Source organism: Rhododendron vialii, chromosome 11a, assembly GCF_030253575.1.
Source record: "Rhododendron vialii isolate Sample 1 chromosome 11a, ASM3025357v1".
Lineage (NCBI taxonomy): Eukaryota > Viridiplantae > Streptophyta > Magnoliopsida > Ericales > Ericaceae > Rhododendron > Rhododendron vialii.
In genome coordinates this window covers 27,462,775-27,480,174 of record NC_080567.1, presented here as the reverse complement: position 1 = coordinate 27,480,174, position 17,400 = coordinate 27,462,775, and the positions used below count along the sequence as shown (strand labels likewise).

The 17,400-nt window shown below is 38.3% G+C and overlaps 1 protein-coding gene across 1 annotated transcript in view; it reads left to right on the top strand.

The window, feature by feature from the left end:
• The window catches only part of LOC131308698 (pleiotropic drug resistance protein 3-like), a 44,778-nt gene that overhangs the window by 4,999 nt on the left and 22,379 nt on the right, over positions 1-17,400 (top strand). Inside the window, exons 7-24 of the mRNA XM_058335684.1 lie at positions 1,362-1,415; positions 1,518-1,608; positions 2,091-2,392; positions 3,462-3,740; positions 3,893-4,206; positions 4,461-4,621; positions 4,703-4,806; positions 4,994-5,147; positions 5,232-5,363; positions 5,486-5,559; positions 5,671-5,976; positions 6,083-6,373; positions 6,840-6,923; positions 7,050-7,183; positions 9,035-9,259; positions 9,480-9,651; positions 9,831-10,085; positions 11,876-12,226. Of these exons, the coding sequence (XP_058191667.1) occupies positions 1,362-1,415; positions 1,518-1,608; positions 2,091-2,392; positions 3,462-3,740; positions 3,893-4,206; positions 4,461-4,621; positions 4,703-4,806; positions 4,994-5,147; positions 5,232-5,363; positions 5,486-5,559; positions 5,671-5,976; positions 6,083-6,373; positions 6,840-6,923; positions 7,050-7,183; positions 9,035-9,259; positions 9,480-9,651; positions 9,831-10,085; positions 11,876-12,142 (3,399 nt within the window). The 3' untranslated portion in view covers positions 12,143-12,226. Of the gene's footprint in view, positions 1-1,361; positions 1,416-1,517; positions 1,609-2,090; positions 2,393-3,461; positions 3,741-3,892; positions 4,207-4,460; positions 4,622-4,702; positions 4,807-4,993; positions 5,148-5,231; positions 5,364-5,485; positions 5,560-5,670; positions 5,977-6,082; positions 6,374-6,839; positions 6,924-7,049; positions 7,184-9,034; positions 9,260-9,479; positions 9,652-9,830; positions 10,086-11,875 lie in introns of the transcript that reaches the window.

Sequence of the window (17,400 nt, the reverse complement as noted above, 5' to 3'; positions counted from 1 at the left end):
CATAATTCAGCCAAACGTTACAACAAGTGTTGAATGTTAGGAAAATGACCGTCAAACGTTAGGAAAAGACCACCTAACGTTAGGGAAAGACCAGCTAACGTTAGGAAAAGACCAGCTAACGTTAGGAAAACGACCACCTAATGTTTAGGGAAAGACCAGCTAATGTTAGGGAAAAACCTGCTAACGTTAGGGAAAGACCACCTAACGTTAGGGAAGACCTGCTAACGTTAGGGAAAGACCAACTAACGTTAGGGAAACAACGTTAGGGAAAGACCAGCTAACGTTAGGGAAACGATTGGCTAACGTTAGGGAAACGATTGGCTAACGTTAAGGAAAGACCACCTAACATTAGGGAAAGACTGGCTAACGTTAAGGAAAGACCACCTAACGTTAGGCAAACGTCGCCGAACGTTACGCCTCCTATAGCTCTCGATGCGAATGGGTCCATAGAGTGACGTGTTCATTGCAAATACTGAATTGGTTCGCGACCCCTCTGGACATTCCAAAATTGTGGATTTTTCGGCCCCCTACAGTGACCTAGTGATAGTTGAACACGATAAGTAGAACTGCAACAACAGGGCAGGTCCTTAAACTGATTATGTTACATTTATGAGTGCAGCTTGTTAAAATTAAATACTAAACTAAACTAAGGAGCATAATTTGGGTTAAAAAAAATGTAAACTAAGCATAACAGTAGTTGCGAATGACAGTGTGATGTGACCATATTTCTGCCTTAGTTTGTCTCTAAAGTCTAATCAGGATGACCGAATTGATAGGAAACTAGCTTAATTGATGTAAGTCAACAACTTATTACATACATGGAAAGCATAAAGTGTAGCATCTTAGCATCAGGCATCTTCCACGAATACAGATGCTTGTTCCAGATTGTAAGATGCGTTAATAAGAGCTTATGTGGTACATACAGTTTCGAAACAACCTAGGCTATTTTATTGGATTTGGCTAAAACCTTACCTACGATATAATTTTATTGACATGCATACTGTTTGATTTCAGTTTAACAACCTAGGCAATTTTATTGACTATGTTGCCCTAGTGTAATTAGTTTCACTGGGAGTGATCTGGTGAAACTAATTTCCTTCTCTGCCATTTGATGGGTGATGGTACAATAACGGATTTGATACTACAATTGGATTCCTGTTATGAATCTGTTTGCTCATGGTACTCCAAGCTTCCAGTAGAGGACTAAGGGCTTCTCAAAGTTATAACTTTTAAGAAGCATATAAGACTATAATTGGTATACAATTCATGCATATGTTTAGGGTCTTAATTACATTTCTCATATTCTGTAGCTGTTATAGCTTTTCTAATATCTACGATGCCTTTTGTGTTATTTTTACCAGTCAATTTCAATTGAAGGACAAAAGACTACCCTCCAGACTGGCTACATTTTGAAGGTTACATCTTTCAACAGAATTGGCATTGATCTTGTTCTATGTTGTTCCTTGAAAAATGGTTTACCTAGTGACTATTTTTACATCATTTCCATGATTACTCAGATTTTAGGACTCAATATCTGTGCTGAGACACTAGTTGGAGATGCCATGAGAAGAGGTGTCTCTGGTGGTCAAAAGAAAAGATTAACTACAGGTAGTCTTCCTCTCCACGTGGTGCCCAAGCACCCTTCTCCACCACACATTCTATGGGGTCCATACACTTAGTACTTGGCCCCACAAGAATGTGTGGTGGAAAATTTATCATGTTTCATGATTTAAGGTAAAAAAGTCGATCTATAGAACTAGGATTTATCTACAAGGAGGTCTTCAATCTAGGATACTAATTTTAATTTAATTCTTTTCATCTAGGCAATTTGAATACAAATAAAAGAACTTTTTAATTAATGGAGGACAAATTCTTTAAATCACGCCTGTGTCATCATTAATTGTATATCTTGACTTTAAAATAAATGGAATCTCTCAAAAAATCTCTATCGAGGGCATTATGCCTACTCATACCAAATTATGTCCTCATAATGTATTAGTTTTACAAACAGGATTTATCCTGGTTCACCCTCCAACTCAAGACCCCAATGTAATTTACCCTAAAGAGAAATGTGTATTGGTATCTTGCAGGCGAGATTATTATAGGTCCTGCCAGAGCATTATTTATGGATGAAATAACAAATGGCTTAGACAGTTCCACCACCTATCAAATTGTTGCTTGTCTACAACATCTAGCACATATCACGGATGCTACTGTACTTGTGGCACTTCTTCAACCAGCACCAGAAACCTTCGATCTCTTTGATGACATTATTTTGATGGCAGAAGGAAAGATTGTGTATCATGGACCCAGTAGTCACGTTCTTGAATTTTTTAAGGATTGTGGGTTTAGATGTCCTAAAAGGAAAGGGGTAGCTGACTTCCTCCAAGAGGTAAATTTATCTTGGTTGGTTGTTAAAACCAACCAATGCACTCTGTATCTAACCAAATTACACTTGGTTAACACCTACTTCTCTCTCTTTCTCTCTGTTTGTTATTTGTTTCCTCCCAACCTAGTTACTTTATTCTCAAATATTTCCCTTTTTTACTTCACTCTACAAATCTTTTTCTTCTGTGATTTGGCTAGAATTCTGGAAAAAAGTTCTCAATTTTGTGTCTGGTTCCGGAGGAAACAAGAGTTTAATTATGAGAAACAAAGAAACTGGAATTTCAGGGATGAAATGAGGCCAATTGGAGACTGCAGTAGAGAGAACAGCATGTGGCGGCAGCAAATCGGGTGAATTTGGCTGTGGTGCCTCCTTTCGGTTCCCTCCACTTAGGTGTTGGCTGCTCGGCATAGCAGGATGAGAAATTGCTGCGTAGTGGTGGTGGGCTAGGTTTGTACAACCATCGAAGTGGTCTACAAACCATAAAAAAAAAAATGAGCAAGAAATACTTACCCCAATAAAAGAAAAGAAAGAAGAGGAAGAAAGCATGAAGAGAGAGGAAGATTATCTGGCTCTACTATACTTACGACCTAAACAGTGTCGTTTTGAAGGGCTGCCAGCCTGCAGCAATCTCGGGCACTACATGATCCTGGGGAAATAAATTGAAGATTTTCTTAATATAAAAAAGTTGGAAACAAAAGCATTGAACGTATAATTTGTTTCAAAATTGCTATTTCTTTTGAAAAAGGTTATGTGTCACAACTTAGGAAACAAACAGATAATAAAGATTACAAAAGAAAGGCGTACCATACCCTTAAGTACACGTCCCCATCCCCGTAGCATATAAATGTCATACCCAAATATAAAAATGCTTAGATTTGTTGTACCGATACTTATTTTGCCACATTGGACTAGTAGTCAACCAGCACCAAGCCACCAATTCACGGTACTTGTACGACAACATTTTTGTGAGCATCGTGTTTCATTGCTTTCGGTTCATATGGAATTATTGAAGTCTTCTTTGAGCTCTTATATGTTTGAGGATCGTACACTATACAGTTTGATGACATTGTAGGTTATCTCAAGAAAAGATCAAGCACAGTACTGGCACCAAGCTGAACAGTCTTGGAGTTACATCTCTGTTGATATGTTTTCCAAGAAATTTAAGGAATCTACTTATGGGAAGAAGCTAGATGAGGAGCTATCAGAACCATTTATCGAGTGTTGCCATAAGAATGCAAGTTCTTTTGGCATGTATTCACTATCTAAATGGGCACTCTTTAGAGCTTGCATGTCAAGGGAATGGCTACTCATGAGGAGAAATTCTTTTGTTTATGTCTTCAGATTAATTCAGGTTATGATCAATGCCTTCACAATTCTTTTGTCCTCACTTATTTCTTCTCCTTCTATTGCCAATTCAACCTTTAAAGTTTAAACGTTTGTGCTTTCATGTGTTAAATGGTCGTAAGTCGTAACATACATAACGTTAATTCTTATTCTTTGCAGCTTGTTATCACAACATCTATCTCAATGACCGTGTTCTTGAGAAATGGGGCGGGTATTGATGTCATTCATGCAAACCGTTATTTGGGTGCTTCATTCTATGCTATCGTCGTGCTTTTTTTCGATGGACTGCCGGAGTTGTCCATGACTGTTGCAAGACTTCCTATTTTCTACAAGCAGAGAGACTTGTGCTTCTATCCAGCTTGGTCGTACGCAATATCATCTGCCATTCTCAAGGTTCCTCTTTCATTGATGGCAGGGCTAATTTGGACATCTCTAACTTACTATGTCATAGGATACAGTCCTGAGCCTGGGAGGTTAGTGTCACTGAAAGGCTTACGACTTGTACGTATATTTTGTTCTTCTTCATATGCATTTTTAATTTGAGCAAGTTATCTTACTATATTCCAACCAATTTTTGAATCAACTACTCCCAAGTTTAATCTGTTTCACGAATTAAACGTCTAGGTACCCACCCTTCAGTGGTACTCTACACACACACACAAACACCTTGAAAAATGTAAATTAAATTGATTTGGAAATGATTTCTTCCATTGCCTCGGAATGCTAGGTTCTTTGGACAGTTCATGCTACTTTTTTCCGTGCACTTCGTTGCAATATCCCTGTTCCGTTTCTTGGCATCTGTTTTCCGCACAATGGATGCTTCTTCAGCAAGTGCCAATTTTGCGATACTATTTAACTTTTTATTCGCCGGATTTATTATCAGAAAAAGTAAGGTTTCAATGACTCTTGCAAATTAGAGTTTTGGACAGTTATTTTGCAAAATAAACTAAGCCTTCTTGTTGGTTGCAGCCTCTATGCCAACTTGGTTGAAGTGGGGATTTTGGGTTTCCCCTTTGTCTTATGGTGAGGTAGGCCTTGCTGTAAATGAATTCCTTGCTCCAAGATGGCAAACGGTGAGTACCTAGGTAAATGAAAAATTTATTGCTTCCTCCAATCGTATATTTCAGTCAACACAATTAGCAACTTCTAAAATGGCCTCAACAAGATGTCTTTGTTTGTTGGATATGCAACAACAGGGAAAGAGCATTTGCGTTTCTTTACTATAACAACTACATTATTCTATCTCTTATTTTTGCGTAGAAACTGGTGGGGAATACGACAATAGGGGATGAAACACTTGAAAATCGCGGACTTCAGTTTAGTGGATACTTCTTCTGGATATCACTTGGTGCCTTACTTGGGTTTGCAATACTTTTCAATATTGGGTTTGTGCTGGCCTTAACCTTCTTAAACTGTAAGTTCACCTGTTGATTACATGAAGTCACTAGAAGAATATCATAGTGACATGTGGTCGTTCTATTTTGAAATGAAAATCCAGCTCCGCAGTCTCGTGCCATTATTTCCAATGAAAAGTTCACTCAAACAGAGAGAAGTGAAGATTCTTCCAATGGTTCCAAAAAAGAAGCAAAGTTGAAGAGTTATAAGAAGACTACATCAAAACCTCATAAAGGTCCTATTTGGTTTTTTTCATTCTTCTCTTCTATTTTGTTTGGATTGTTTCTTCAATTGACCACTTTCTTTGCTAATCATCTTTTAATTTTATTCCTATGGTACATAAACTCTTCTTTACAGATCGGGTGGTTTTACCTTTTGAGCCCCTAACTTTATCTTTTCAAGATGTGCAATACTATGTTGAAACCCCATTGGTAAGCATATGAACAAATCTCTTAGGAACCTTTGGTGGCTATTTGATATCCTAAGTCAATCGATGTTACATTGGATGATTTTGCCAACTTGTTTGATCTGATTTCACTCAGAAAAAACTCCAACTTCTTTGTGATATTACTGGTACAATAAGGCCTGGTATTCTTACCGCATTGATGGGCATTACTGGAGCGGGTAAAACAACTCTTCTGGATGTTCTTGCCGGAAGGAAAACTATTGGTACTATTCAAGGAGATATTAGAATTGGAGGGCATCCTAAGGTTCAAGACACTTTTGCTCGGATTTCGGGTTACTGTGAGCAAACAGACGTACATTCGCCACAAATTACAATAGAAGAATCATTGGTTTATTCTGCATGGCTACGTCTACATCCTGAAATTGATTCAAAAACTAAGCTTGTATGGCTGCTATACCATTTATGCACGAGTTGAAATTACTCTTTAACTCTTCTAAATTTGTACAAAAGTATTTCATTAATCTAATAGCTGATACATACATTGATAGGACTTTGTGAGAGAAGTCCTTGAGATCATTGAGCTTGATGAAATAATGGATTGCTTGGTCGGAATTCCCGGTGTTAGTGGTTTATCTACTGAACAGCGAAAGAGGCTTACAATAGCAGTGGAGCTTGTTTCCAACCCCTCTATTATCTTCTTGGATGAACCTACAACTGGATTGGATGCAAGAGCAGCTGCTATTGTTATGCGAGCCGTGAAGAATGTGGCTGATACGGGAAGAACAATTGTCTGCACTATTCACCAACCAAGTATTGACATATTTGAAGCATTTAATGAGGTGGGAGACCAATTAACCTATCGCATTACTTGGAAAACTAGTCAACTTGGATGTTGAACAGGATTTGATCTTCAAAGCTGTTTGACAGGTTGCAACTAGCTAGTAGTATGTTTTACTCTTAAGGTTAAGTAAGGGTTAGTCGCATTAAAAAAAAAGAGAGAGTAGGGGTTAGAAAATTAATTTCTGAATTGTCATGTACTGAGAAAGAAGAAAGAATTTTTGTCAATGAAAATTATAGGTAAACGGGGCATGCAACAACAAGCTTCAAAACCTTCTTTGCCCCTTGATTTGAAGCCTTCCAAGTTCTAGTGTTGCTATTGTTACTAATATTAGCAATATATCTGCCTTATTAGACTGTTCAGCTATCCTCTAACAGCTTGGGTTTTTGTGCCCTTTTGAGATTCTGTGTGTGATTCAAACTTCGAAGTAAATGTTATGTCTAACAGTCACTTGTTATCAATTGTAGTTAATTCTATTGAAAACTGGTGGGCGTATTATCTACTCTGGACCACTGGGTCAACATTCAAGCAGTGTCATCGAATATTTTGAGGTTGGTTTGCCACAAAAATACAGAGGCCTTTTAGATGATGTTACTTTACTACTTGTATAGGTCATGCTTGTATAATTAAAAGGTTAACTATGACTCATCTTAATTCTGACTGTATCTATCTAATAGGATATCCCTGGGGTTCCCACAATAAAGAGCAATTACAATCCAGCGACATGGATGTTAGAGGTCACTTCCACATCAGCAGAAGCCGGACTTGGCATCGATTTTGCCCAAGTTTATAAGAACTCCGTCTTGTATAAGTGAGTTCAACTATTTCTACTTTTATAAGTATTTTGAGTTAGGATGGTCATCATAGACTTGCTTGGTACGACTGCTATTTAGAATCTCAAGATATTTATTCTGTGAAGTTGTTTAGGCATGTCGACACTTTTCTCAGCATGTCTTACAAACTCTCTTAACTTTTTGTGGTCTTAAGGTGATCTTAGATGTAGTTTCAGTCGCAAAAACGAAAGGAAGTTTTAGAGGATATGCATACTACATTTGCCTAACTGCCTGCTTACTTATGGTAATGGGGGTTTCTGGTTTTGAAGCAGGGAAATCATAAATTGCTATTAAGTTTATACTAAACACTCATAACTTCTGATAACTTTATTGTGGTCATATAACAATCCATTGCTATTCTTGCTTCTTGTTCCTTTTTTTCCCTGTAACTTAAACTTTCATTTAAGCAAACAAACAAGAATCCATCGGGCCAGCCCTTACAACCAAGCAAAATAGGAGAAACTCCTGTTGAAAACAATAATAGCGGACAAACCCCTTGACCACAAAACAAAACCAGGCCTAACTAAGAAGCAAAGATACGATGAGACACCCTCCAAACAATGGCCAGGAGCCTATTCTTGTCTGACTTCTTCAACTTCCTCCAGGAACAATGCAAGCTCTGACTTCCTCCTCAATCTTAGTAAGCAGAGCTGCAGCAGAAATCTCCTTCTTGTAAAATATCCTGCAATTTCTTTCCCTTCAAAGCCTATAAATGTAAGCAGCTAAGGACAACTTGTAGACAATGTGGGAGCAGGAGTTACCAGCTCTGTTGACACAAACCATCTCTCTTTCCTTTTCTAGAATCATAGGAGGTCCGTCAAGTGGTTGTGGAATTCTACCACATAACTGCAAAACACCCACAGAGGTTCAACAGTCATCCCCCAATCCTGAAGTCTATCTTTGGTGGACATTTACCTTGAAAAGAAAGCCACTCAATAAAGGCCCATCTAGGAATATGATGGGGAAACCAAACTTTGCTATACCAAGAGATAGCAGGAAACATAGCCCTCAAGGCTTGCCAGGCAGACTTAGCAGAATATTGGTCATTCTGATTCAGGTTCCAAATCACTTCCTTCTTGAAGTATCAGTGCCTTTTCTTTTTGTACTTTCTATTTTTTTTCCTTTTTGACCCAATGGTAGTTGTTGGATCATTCCCCGCTCATGATAATCCTGGCAAAGATTGGACAGTGGGTTGATTGTCATCTTATCATTGTAACTGGGCACTAATACGTGTTAATGTCAGTCCTTGAAATAGTATAGTAACTTATGGGCCATTTGATGTTTGCTAATCGCTAAAATTCAACATGAAGCTCAATTAAGAATAAAGTGGCAAATATGGGGGAGGAAAGAATTTTTGTATCTAACAACGGCAATAATTTTTAATCTTAAAGTAAGAAAATGAAAGTGGTAATCAGTTGATTGGACATAGTGCCTGAGAACAAATTTATACAATGTAGACAGTTAACTAACTTGTGATATGGTATAAGATAATATAGTAGCCAAACAAGAAAGAGAACATTACTTTGTACTACTATATCTGTTAGGATATGGCGGTCTTCATCTATTCAATCTACACCATGCCCACTTACCGTCGATATTGGCGTTATTGGGGAATTCATAATTACCTGAGGTTCACTTCGAGGATTGATTCATTTTGTTGTAACACTTTACTCATCATACCCCTATCGAGATTGATTCATTTTGTTGTAACACTTTACTCATGATACTCCTATTGAGAAAAGGAGGAAGAATATCCTTGATACAATATTAGTTGTTTTGTAATACCACTCTTCAGTTTACGTGACTCATTTCTGATCTCTGTGTTATAGGAACAATCATGCTCTTGTAAATTCTCTAAGAATTCCTCCTGATTCAAAAGAGTTGCATTTTGCAACCCGCTTCCCACAAAATGGTTGGGGACAGTTCAAATCATGCCTATGGAAACAACACTTGTCCTATTGGAGAAGTCCTTCGTACATCTTCAACCGCTGCATGTATTCGCTAATTGCATCTTTGCTTTATGGGATCCTATTTTGGGATCAAGGGAGGAAAATGTAAGTAAGCTCAATTGGACAAGGGCGTTAATGTATGATAAGTAGTGACCTAGGTATTTCCTGGATGAAGAATCACCATAAGATTGGTTTCCTGACTCTCTTGACTCATAACGAGTACATTAACAGGCTCTAGTATTCGGTTATTATGGTTTTTCGTTTTTGAACAGCTCAGTTATTATGTCAATCTGCACATTTAACATAGACATCATTTATTGGACAGGGATAACCAGCAAAATCTTTTCAATGTACTCGGGGCAGCATTCAGTGTTGCATTCCCCTTGGGCATATACAACTGTAAGTCAGTTTTACCATATGTATCAACGGAACGATCTGTTTTGTATCGGGAAAGGTTTGCAGGAATGTACGACTCATGGGCTTATGCACTTGCTCAGGTAATGTCTTAATTACCTAAAGCTTAGGTAACTCGGTGGAACTTTTGCGTTGTTCCTGGTGCTTTTAGTACAACTTGATACCTAAGGTCCAAATATATGAGTTACGTCGCTTATAGGCGTAATTTCTTAGCATTACTAGCACTTCTTACATATTTAAATATGACTGCTTAATTTTGTAGGTCACAATTGAGGTTCCCTATATATTGGTCCAAGCAATTGTCTTTGTGATCATCACCTATCCCATGATTGGGTATTATTGGTCAGTCTTCAAGGTTTTATGGTACTTCTATGTCGTATTGTGTACATTGATGTACTTCACTTACCTTGGAATGCTGCTTACTGCAATGACACCGGGGTTGCATATAGCTTCGATTTTACAGTCATCGTTCTACACTACATTTAACCTGTTCTCTGGATTTTTTATTCCTCAACCGGTAAGCTACTACCTTTACTTGATACGCTTAATTGTTGGTCGTGTTCAGCTGAACTCTAGATTGTTAGTTGTGAAAAAAACTTTCTTTGGTGTGATGAATTAATGGCAATAATAGAATAACCGAAAAATGATCATGTGGAGTCTTGCTACATTCTCTGGGAGAGTCAACTTATGAATTTTATTTATGACCTTGTTGAGATGAAGTGGTGATGAAAAGCATGGAAAGTAGAAAAGGGGCACATTGGATTTACTAGGAGCACCTTTGTGGTATCATGGAGTGATGTTGTGGTTTCGAGTGGGTACTTCATGTATGCAGGGCATATTCTATTCCATTAAAGTAGGTTTAGCAGTTGAGGATGTTTTGGCAAAGTTGAATTACTGTTGGACATGAGCAGCAGTCATGGTCCGTGAGCCATATATAAATGGAGTGAGATAATGTTATTTTACTCATGCGATGACCTATTTAGTTTAGAGTATTTCGAGCTATGAACACTTTTAGTTTCTTTACGTCTTAATCCTTTTTTTTACCAGGTAAAACAAATCCTATTACCACAGAGTAGGGGAGGCTGGGAGCCTTTAAGCCTTTACCACCTAGGGTGAAGCATCTCCTTCTCCTTCTCTCTCTCTCTCTCTCTCTCTCTCTCTCTCTCAAACAACCCAATTACTATTTTGGTAATTGTCATAAAATAGAAATAAAAAAGTGCACCTTTCTACCCAAAAACATACAAAGCATGCCCAAAATCAACAGTAAAACCTTACTCCTCTATCCTACTTATTATTGGTCTTAAATTCACAAATCAAAACGCTAAGTTACTCGTTATTTGGCATTCTAATATCCTCCCCATTGAAGACAATCCGAACTTTCACATTACCAAAACCTAGAAGGTTTTTTGTCGTTCTTAGAACCTTAAACGTGGAAGCTTTTGATTGCCTAAAGCCAAACCATTTCTTCTTGTAGGCAGCGTTAACCCATATTTCCTAATGCTGTCCTATATTCAGTGGCTCTTTTGGAATTTGAATCTTCTTTTCCCTATTTTAGTCAGCACCTTTACTATGGTAATCATCAAGGAGCTAGGACCATTAACTCAGGATTTTGAAACTCCTCCTCAGAATGCTCATTTCCACAATTTTTGGCGACCCATTCTGTTTTTGAACTCTCCCAAGAATTTAGAAGTTTGCTTGAAAGCAGTTAGTCTGCAGTTTCTCACACTGCGCGCTTTGTTGGATCTGATTTAATCAACAATTCTCACTTTGAAGCTCAGATAGCAAGTAAAATCATCAATTTGGGCCCTACAAATCTAGTTCGCAAGGCACTCTGTCATGGGCTTTTTATATTAGTAAAACTTTTTTACATCCTACCATTGGCTTTATACTTTTCACAAAGCAGTGTGACATACACAATATTTACAATGTGTCTTAGACGTCAAGTTTAATTGGGTCAATTGTTCCATTTATTTGCATCGAAATACATAATTCTGATTCCATACGAACATCAGAATAAAAATCTCGATGAAACGCAAGGCGCTGTGGGTAAGTTCCTGGCAGGTTGTTGATTCGTTGTTTGGAATGCGGATACTTTAGACGAGTTTGTAATTATATGAAATGACTTTGTTAAAATTGGACTATAAGAATGAAGTGAGTGGTCTATTTGAAACATATGAATCTCCCTCTTCTTTCTGTTAATTTTGGTAAATTTTAAAGATATTTACCTGTTGAGGTTGTATACTTTTGTTGGTTCTTTTTCCCCTTCCGACGCTACTGACCTAGTTGAACTTATAATGCATCTTGCAGCAAATTCATAAGTGGTGGATCTGGATGTATTATCTGGCTCCTACATCATGGACCCTAAAGGGGATGCTTACGTCACAATATGGAGATATACAAACGGAGATCACAGCGTTTGGTGAAACTAAAACCGTATCGGCCTTTTTGAGAGATTACTTCGGATATAGCCATGATGATTTGCCCGCGGTGGGTGTTATGCTTATTACTTACCCGGTTGTATTTGCTTCTCTGTTTGCATACTGCATAGGAAAGTTGAACTTCCAGAAGAGATGAATGTTGAGATCGAACCCATATGTCTTGTATGCTTAAAATGAACAGATAGTAATCACTCCATGACTTTACATGGATATGGTTTTATGGTTATTTCTTACATTACAGCTGTACAGCAGATGAAAGGAAGATAGAGAGATAGAGATTGAGGGGGAGTGAGAGTGAGAGTGTGAATTTGACAGGTTTATGATCATGGCGGAAAATAATCGAAAAACCCTACAAAACATAACTGATGCATCAGAATCCAACTGAAAAAACAAGCAGAAAGTTGGCAAGACACCAACCTCAAAAAACAAAACAAAACAAAACAAGAAAAAACTTGCACCTTAAAGAACAGACTCGAGGAAGAAATGGAGACTGGTGCGTAGGGCTGTAAATGAACCGAATCGAGCCGAACCCTGTTTTTTGCGGCTCGGGTTTGTTAAGGTACTAATCTGGCTCAAGTTCGATTCGAGCCTGAACAATTTGGCTCGAGTTCGGCTCGTTAAAAATTTTCGAAGCTCAGGTTCGGCTCGGTCGGGTTCATTAAGGTACTAGTCTGGCTCGAGTTCGGCTTGGGTTCGATTTGAGCCTGAACATCTTGGCTTGAATTTAGCTCACTAAACTCAAAGGAACCGAGCCAAGCCGAATCTACGCTCGAATTGAACGCGTCAAGACTCAGGTTTGGTTCGGCTCCCCTCATTACACTCAACCGAACCCAAACTCTCTCATTGATTGTATAGAATTTGGGAGAAAAATAAGTATTGAATTATATATATAACCTTAAAAAAATTTATATTTACAAATAGATCCCTAAAAAATTATTAATTATATTTAACTACAGGTTCACGAGCCTAACCGAACCGAATACCGTTAGGCTCATGTTCGGCTCATTTATTGAACGGGCCTAGAATCGAGGTTCAAGTTCAATTCGTTTAGCAGGCGAATCGAACTCGAACGAGCTCTGGCCGAATCGAGCCTTGAATAATTCGCAAACGGCTCAGTTCATTTACACCCCTACCGGTGCATTATACAGCTATAAAGGTCGTGGAGATGGCGAATTGGGTTCGGGTAACAAGAATCCAGTGTACGTAATCAAACTTACTATGATTAAACGGTCGTGGAGATGGCCAATTGGGTTTGGGTAACGAGAATCCAGTGTACGTAATCAAACTTACTATGATTCAACGATCGTTACGTAAATTGATTTTGTCTGCAGAATCAATTCTGAAAGCTAAAATTTGACTGGATAATCGAATTGGGAGAGAGATTGAGAACTTTGACTACGAATCTAATGTGCTATTTTGGTGCGGATCAAAAAAAAAAAAAAAGTGCTATTTTGGTCAAATAATAGAATAACAATTGATTCTCCGATTGCTCTGCCGTCATAAGCTTATATACACATGGTCAAGTTCATACTTAGCCGATGTGGGATATTAGGATCATAACATATTATCACGCTCCGCAATCGACGTCCACGGCGGCCCACTCTATTGACACTGGCCCGATGGTAGTCCTTTTTCTTTTTTTGGAAGCTCATTGCAGCTTTAAAAAGTAGAAAAGCTCTAAAAAAAAGTTTTTAAGCTTTATTTGTCTGTGGCATCGATCTCAAATGAGCCTTCACCGAGATTATCATGAGAAACGAATTGAATTTGAGGTTACTTGTTCTAATAGGGAGCAATGAACAAAAACCCAACAAAACAACCGAACAAAGACCCACCAAACACCCTATCTTGGATCTTAAAAATCCAGAAAGACTGGCCTTCAACACCGCACACGCGAACAACAACCCATGATTCTGCAATTGTAGTTGGGGGGAATCAGAGAATTGGATTAACAATCGATGATCGTAAGTTGGTCAAAGAAGGGTTCGATTTTTGTTTAGGTCTGACGGTTTCGTCATTTACGGTGAGTTTCCTCTAAACTAAATGAACTAAAAGTCCACCTTTTTGTAAATTTTTAAGCAGGTCATTTTCCTCACATTTCAACTAAAGTACCATTTAGCAAAAACAATTTGACTATTGCCATTAACATGAAGTCAACAAATTTTGGCAGAAACTCACCTTTACGGAACACCAAAAGCCCGAGAACCACTTCTAGTGAAGTTGGTTGCTCACCTTCCTCCCCCAGTGGTAACCAGGGTCCGAGTGCCACGGGGGGCGGGACTTTGGGGGCCAAGGCTATGAATAGTCTTTGGACCCCCTGTGCTAACTCTAACACTACCACTAATATATATATATACAATGTTGACAAAAATATAACAAAAGCCTCTAAGCGCCACTATAGGTAATAATGCACCCAGACCCTGTTTTCATTAAATTTTTTGCGCAAATAATTTATTGGCTTTTGTGAAGTTGTTCATATATACTAAACTAATTTTTTGGTCAAAAGTTAAATTGTTTTCACTAAATTAAAACATCCGACACATTTTCTCTCACAAACATCCAACACGTTTTCTACAACTTTTAGTTTAGTGGAAACAACTTGAATACAAATAGATACTAGAAGTCGCGGGAGACGCCCCATCAGTGAATGCTTTTCTTTAATTTTTTGACTCACGGTCACGGGATACATATTATAAGCCTCCCCAACTCTATTTTGACTAGGGGTTGAGATTAGGTACCTCCAAATTACAAAAATATTGTACACACATCGTATGTGCCCGCAGTTTATGCATGACAACAACCCCTAGTCCCCTCCCCCTAGATGTCCCAACAAGTTGGCGAGTTTCAGTTTTTGATTGGGGAGCAATTGAGTTTGACATTGACGGATTGAGACAAAAGGTTTTTTTTTTTCCTTATCAAGTTCATATCATTACAGTAAGAGAGAGGGGATACGGGTGGGGTTGAAGGCAGTGTCGCGGTCATTGGCGTCCATTGTTGCCGGTGCTATGGAACCAGTTTAGTGCTATTAACTACTCCGGGGTCAATTCATATAGAGCTTTGCTCTGATTTTGGAATCCTCGCAAATGGACCGTAGAATTGGTCCCATAGGATTAGTTGGGGTGGCATAAGCTAGCCCAGACACATGTGATATCAAAATTAAGGATATGTTGTGATTTCGCAATTCATTCTTTGTTGTCCTTAAGGGTCCCCGGAACCGCCCTGTATATATACACACACGAATTTTTAGACTTATTAAAAAATGATAAAATTTACAAGTTTTCTACCAAATTAGACTTGAACCCTGAATTCTCCACAAATTAAAGCGGGAAAAAAGTTTTCTTGATGTTATCGTCTGAATCTTGGTCAAATTAGTGGGTTTTTTTTTTTTTTTTTTGGGGGGGGGGCAAAATGGTAGGAAATTTCATTCATACGAAAATGGATATAACCAAAGTCTATCTCAAACAGAGACGAAAATGGATACAACCAAAGTCTATCTCAAACAGAGACAATGACAAAGTCTAGATTACAAGCATATAATTCTAGAATCTCACAACAGCAACAACCTCCTAAAAACAAGCTGACATCTTGGTAGAATTTGTTAGGACCAATAGTAAATAGAGACCCTATGATTAAGTAGGGCCGGTTGGGATTAGGACGAATCTCTAATTTTCTTTGATGCATATACATATATCACAACGTCACGTAAGAAATTTATCACCTCATTTACGATATCCCTACGGGGTTAAGGTCCAGTCCAATATTTATAACCTCCAGTTCGGTCCAGTTTTGGGCCTTTGTGGGCCCCTTTCCGGTCCACAACAATGATCGGAATCGTTCATTATGTAGAGCTCGTCGAGAATGGTATCCACGCAAAAAATTAGCTTGATTTAACATCCCTACGACGAACCAAGCATGAAGACCTTGATCTTCGCGAATTTGTTTTTTTTTTTTTTTTATCGTCACCTTGATATGCTCGTCATCCAAGCGTTCTCGAACACCTTTTATGACGGTAGGTTGCGAATTAGATTCAATAAAAAGTAACTTTGGGAAGATGTTATAGAGTATATATCTACGGCGAATGCCGATAAAAGTTGAAAATGACGTCGCATGCAACGTTATGAGGTTGTAGAGTTGATTGGAGTAGCTTTTGGTAGTCTTTGATTACATTTACCATACCCGGAAAAGTGGCCTTAACCAGAATTAAAAGAGGGGCCAGGTTTTGTTAAAAATGGTATCTAAACAAATTTGTTTGCGTCAATTGTTTTTAAGACGGACGTTTGATAATTGTTTTTTTTGTCTTTAGTGAATGTTTTTTTTTTTTTTGCTTTTTTGGTCATGACTTTTACTTTTTAGACTCCTCTCGTTGAGATGGATGATTAAACAAAAAAATGTAACGCAAATCTCACCCAAAAAAATTCGAAAAATACAAACTAAAACACACAAAACGAACAAAAAAATTTAAGTTTACAAGAACCCATGTATTACGTATCCTTTCACTTTGCATAGATGGTGTAGAGACCCGAAATTTTCTTTTAAATTTTAACATTTTATAAGTGGACAAATAATGGTTAAGTGTGAAAATTATAATTGTGGTCAATGTGCAAGAGTTTGAAATATGTGGGTGTTAGTGTGATAAGGTGCATGTGTGTAGAAGTGTGTGCCAGGGGAAAATTAATTCCCATAAACCCCATCCCATTCTCTCTCCCGTTCTCTCTCTCGGCTCTCTCTCTACCTCTCTCCCTCCCTCACCCAAAAACTCTCCTCCAAATTCAAAACCCACTCAAATCAACCTTCAATCATTCATCCCTACGCGTATTGTGGTTCGTATCTCGTGGGTCTTGCTTGGAGGAGGAGTATTCAATTATTTTTCGAACTTTGGAGAGCTAGGGCTTGCTCAACTTGCGTGGGTTTCGCTTCTCGACTTGAGGTAGGGAATTCTACCTCTCTTTATATGTTTTATAAGTGATTTGGTGCATGAATCGTGCTTGTAATGTCGTGTTTAACTTTGGATTGAAAATTCATAGTTACTGTCAGAATTATCTGTTCTTCTTGGATTCCTACCGGTAGGGCCGTCCTTTCTACCGGTAGAACGTTGTTATTTAATCAGAAAATCGATTCCTTACCGGTAGAAGCTTTTTCCCTACCGCTAGAACAAGTGAGAAATTCTTAGTAAGCAGCTCAACGTATAGCAGCAGCTCAAAAGCTGCTCAACGCATCTAACTTCTATCGGTAGGAATTCCTTACCTACCGGTAGGTCAAGCATAAATTTGGAATGTTGGCCTCCCTGTCTTCAGTTTCTTCCGGTTGGACTTGTTCACCTACCGGTAGGTCTAGGTTCTACCGGAATGTTGGCCTTTCTGTTTTCAAGTTCTACCGGTAGGACTTGCCTACCGGTAG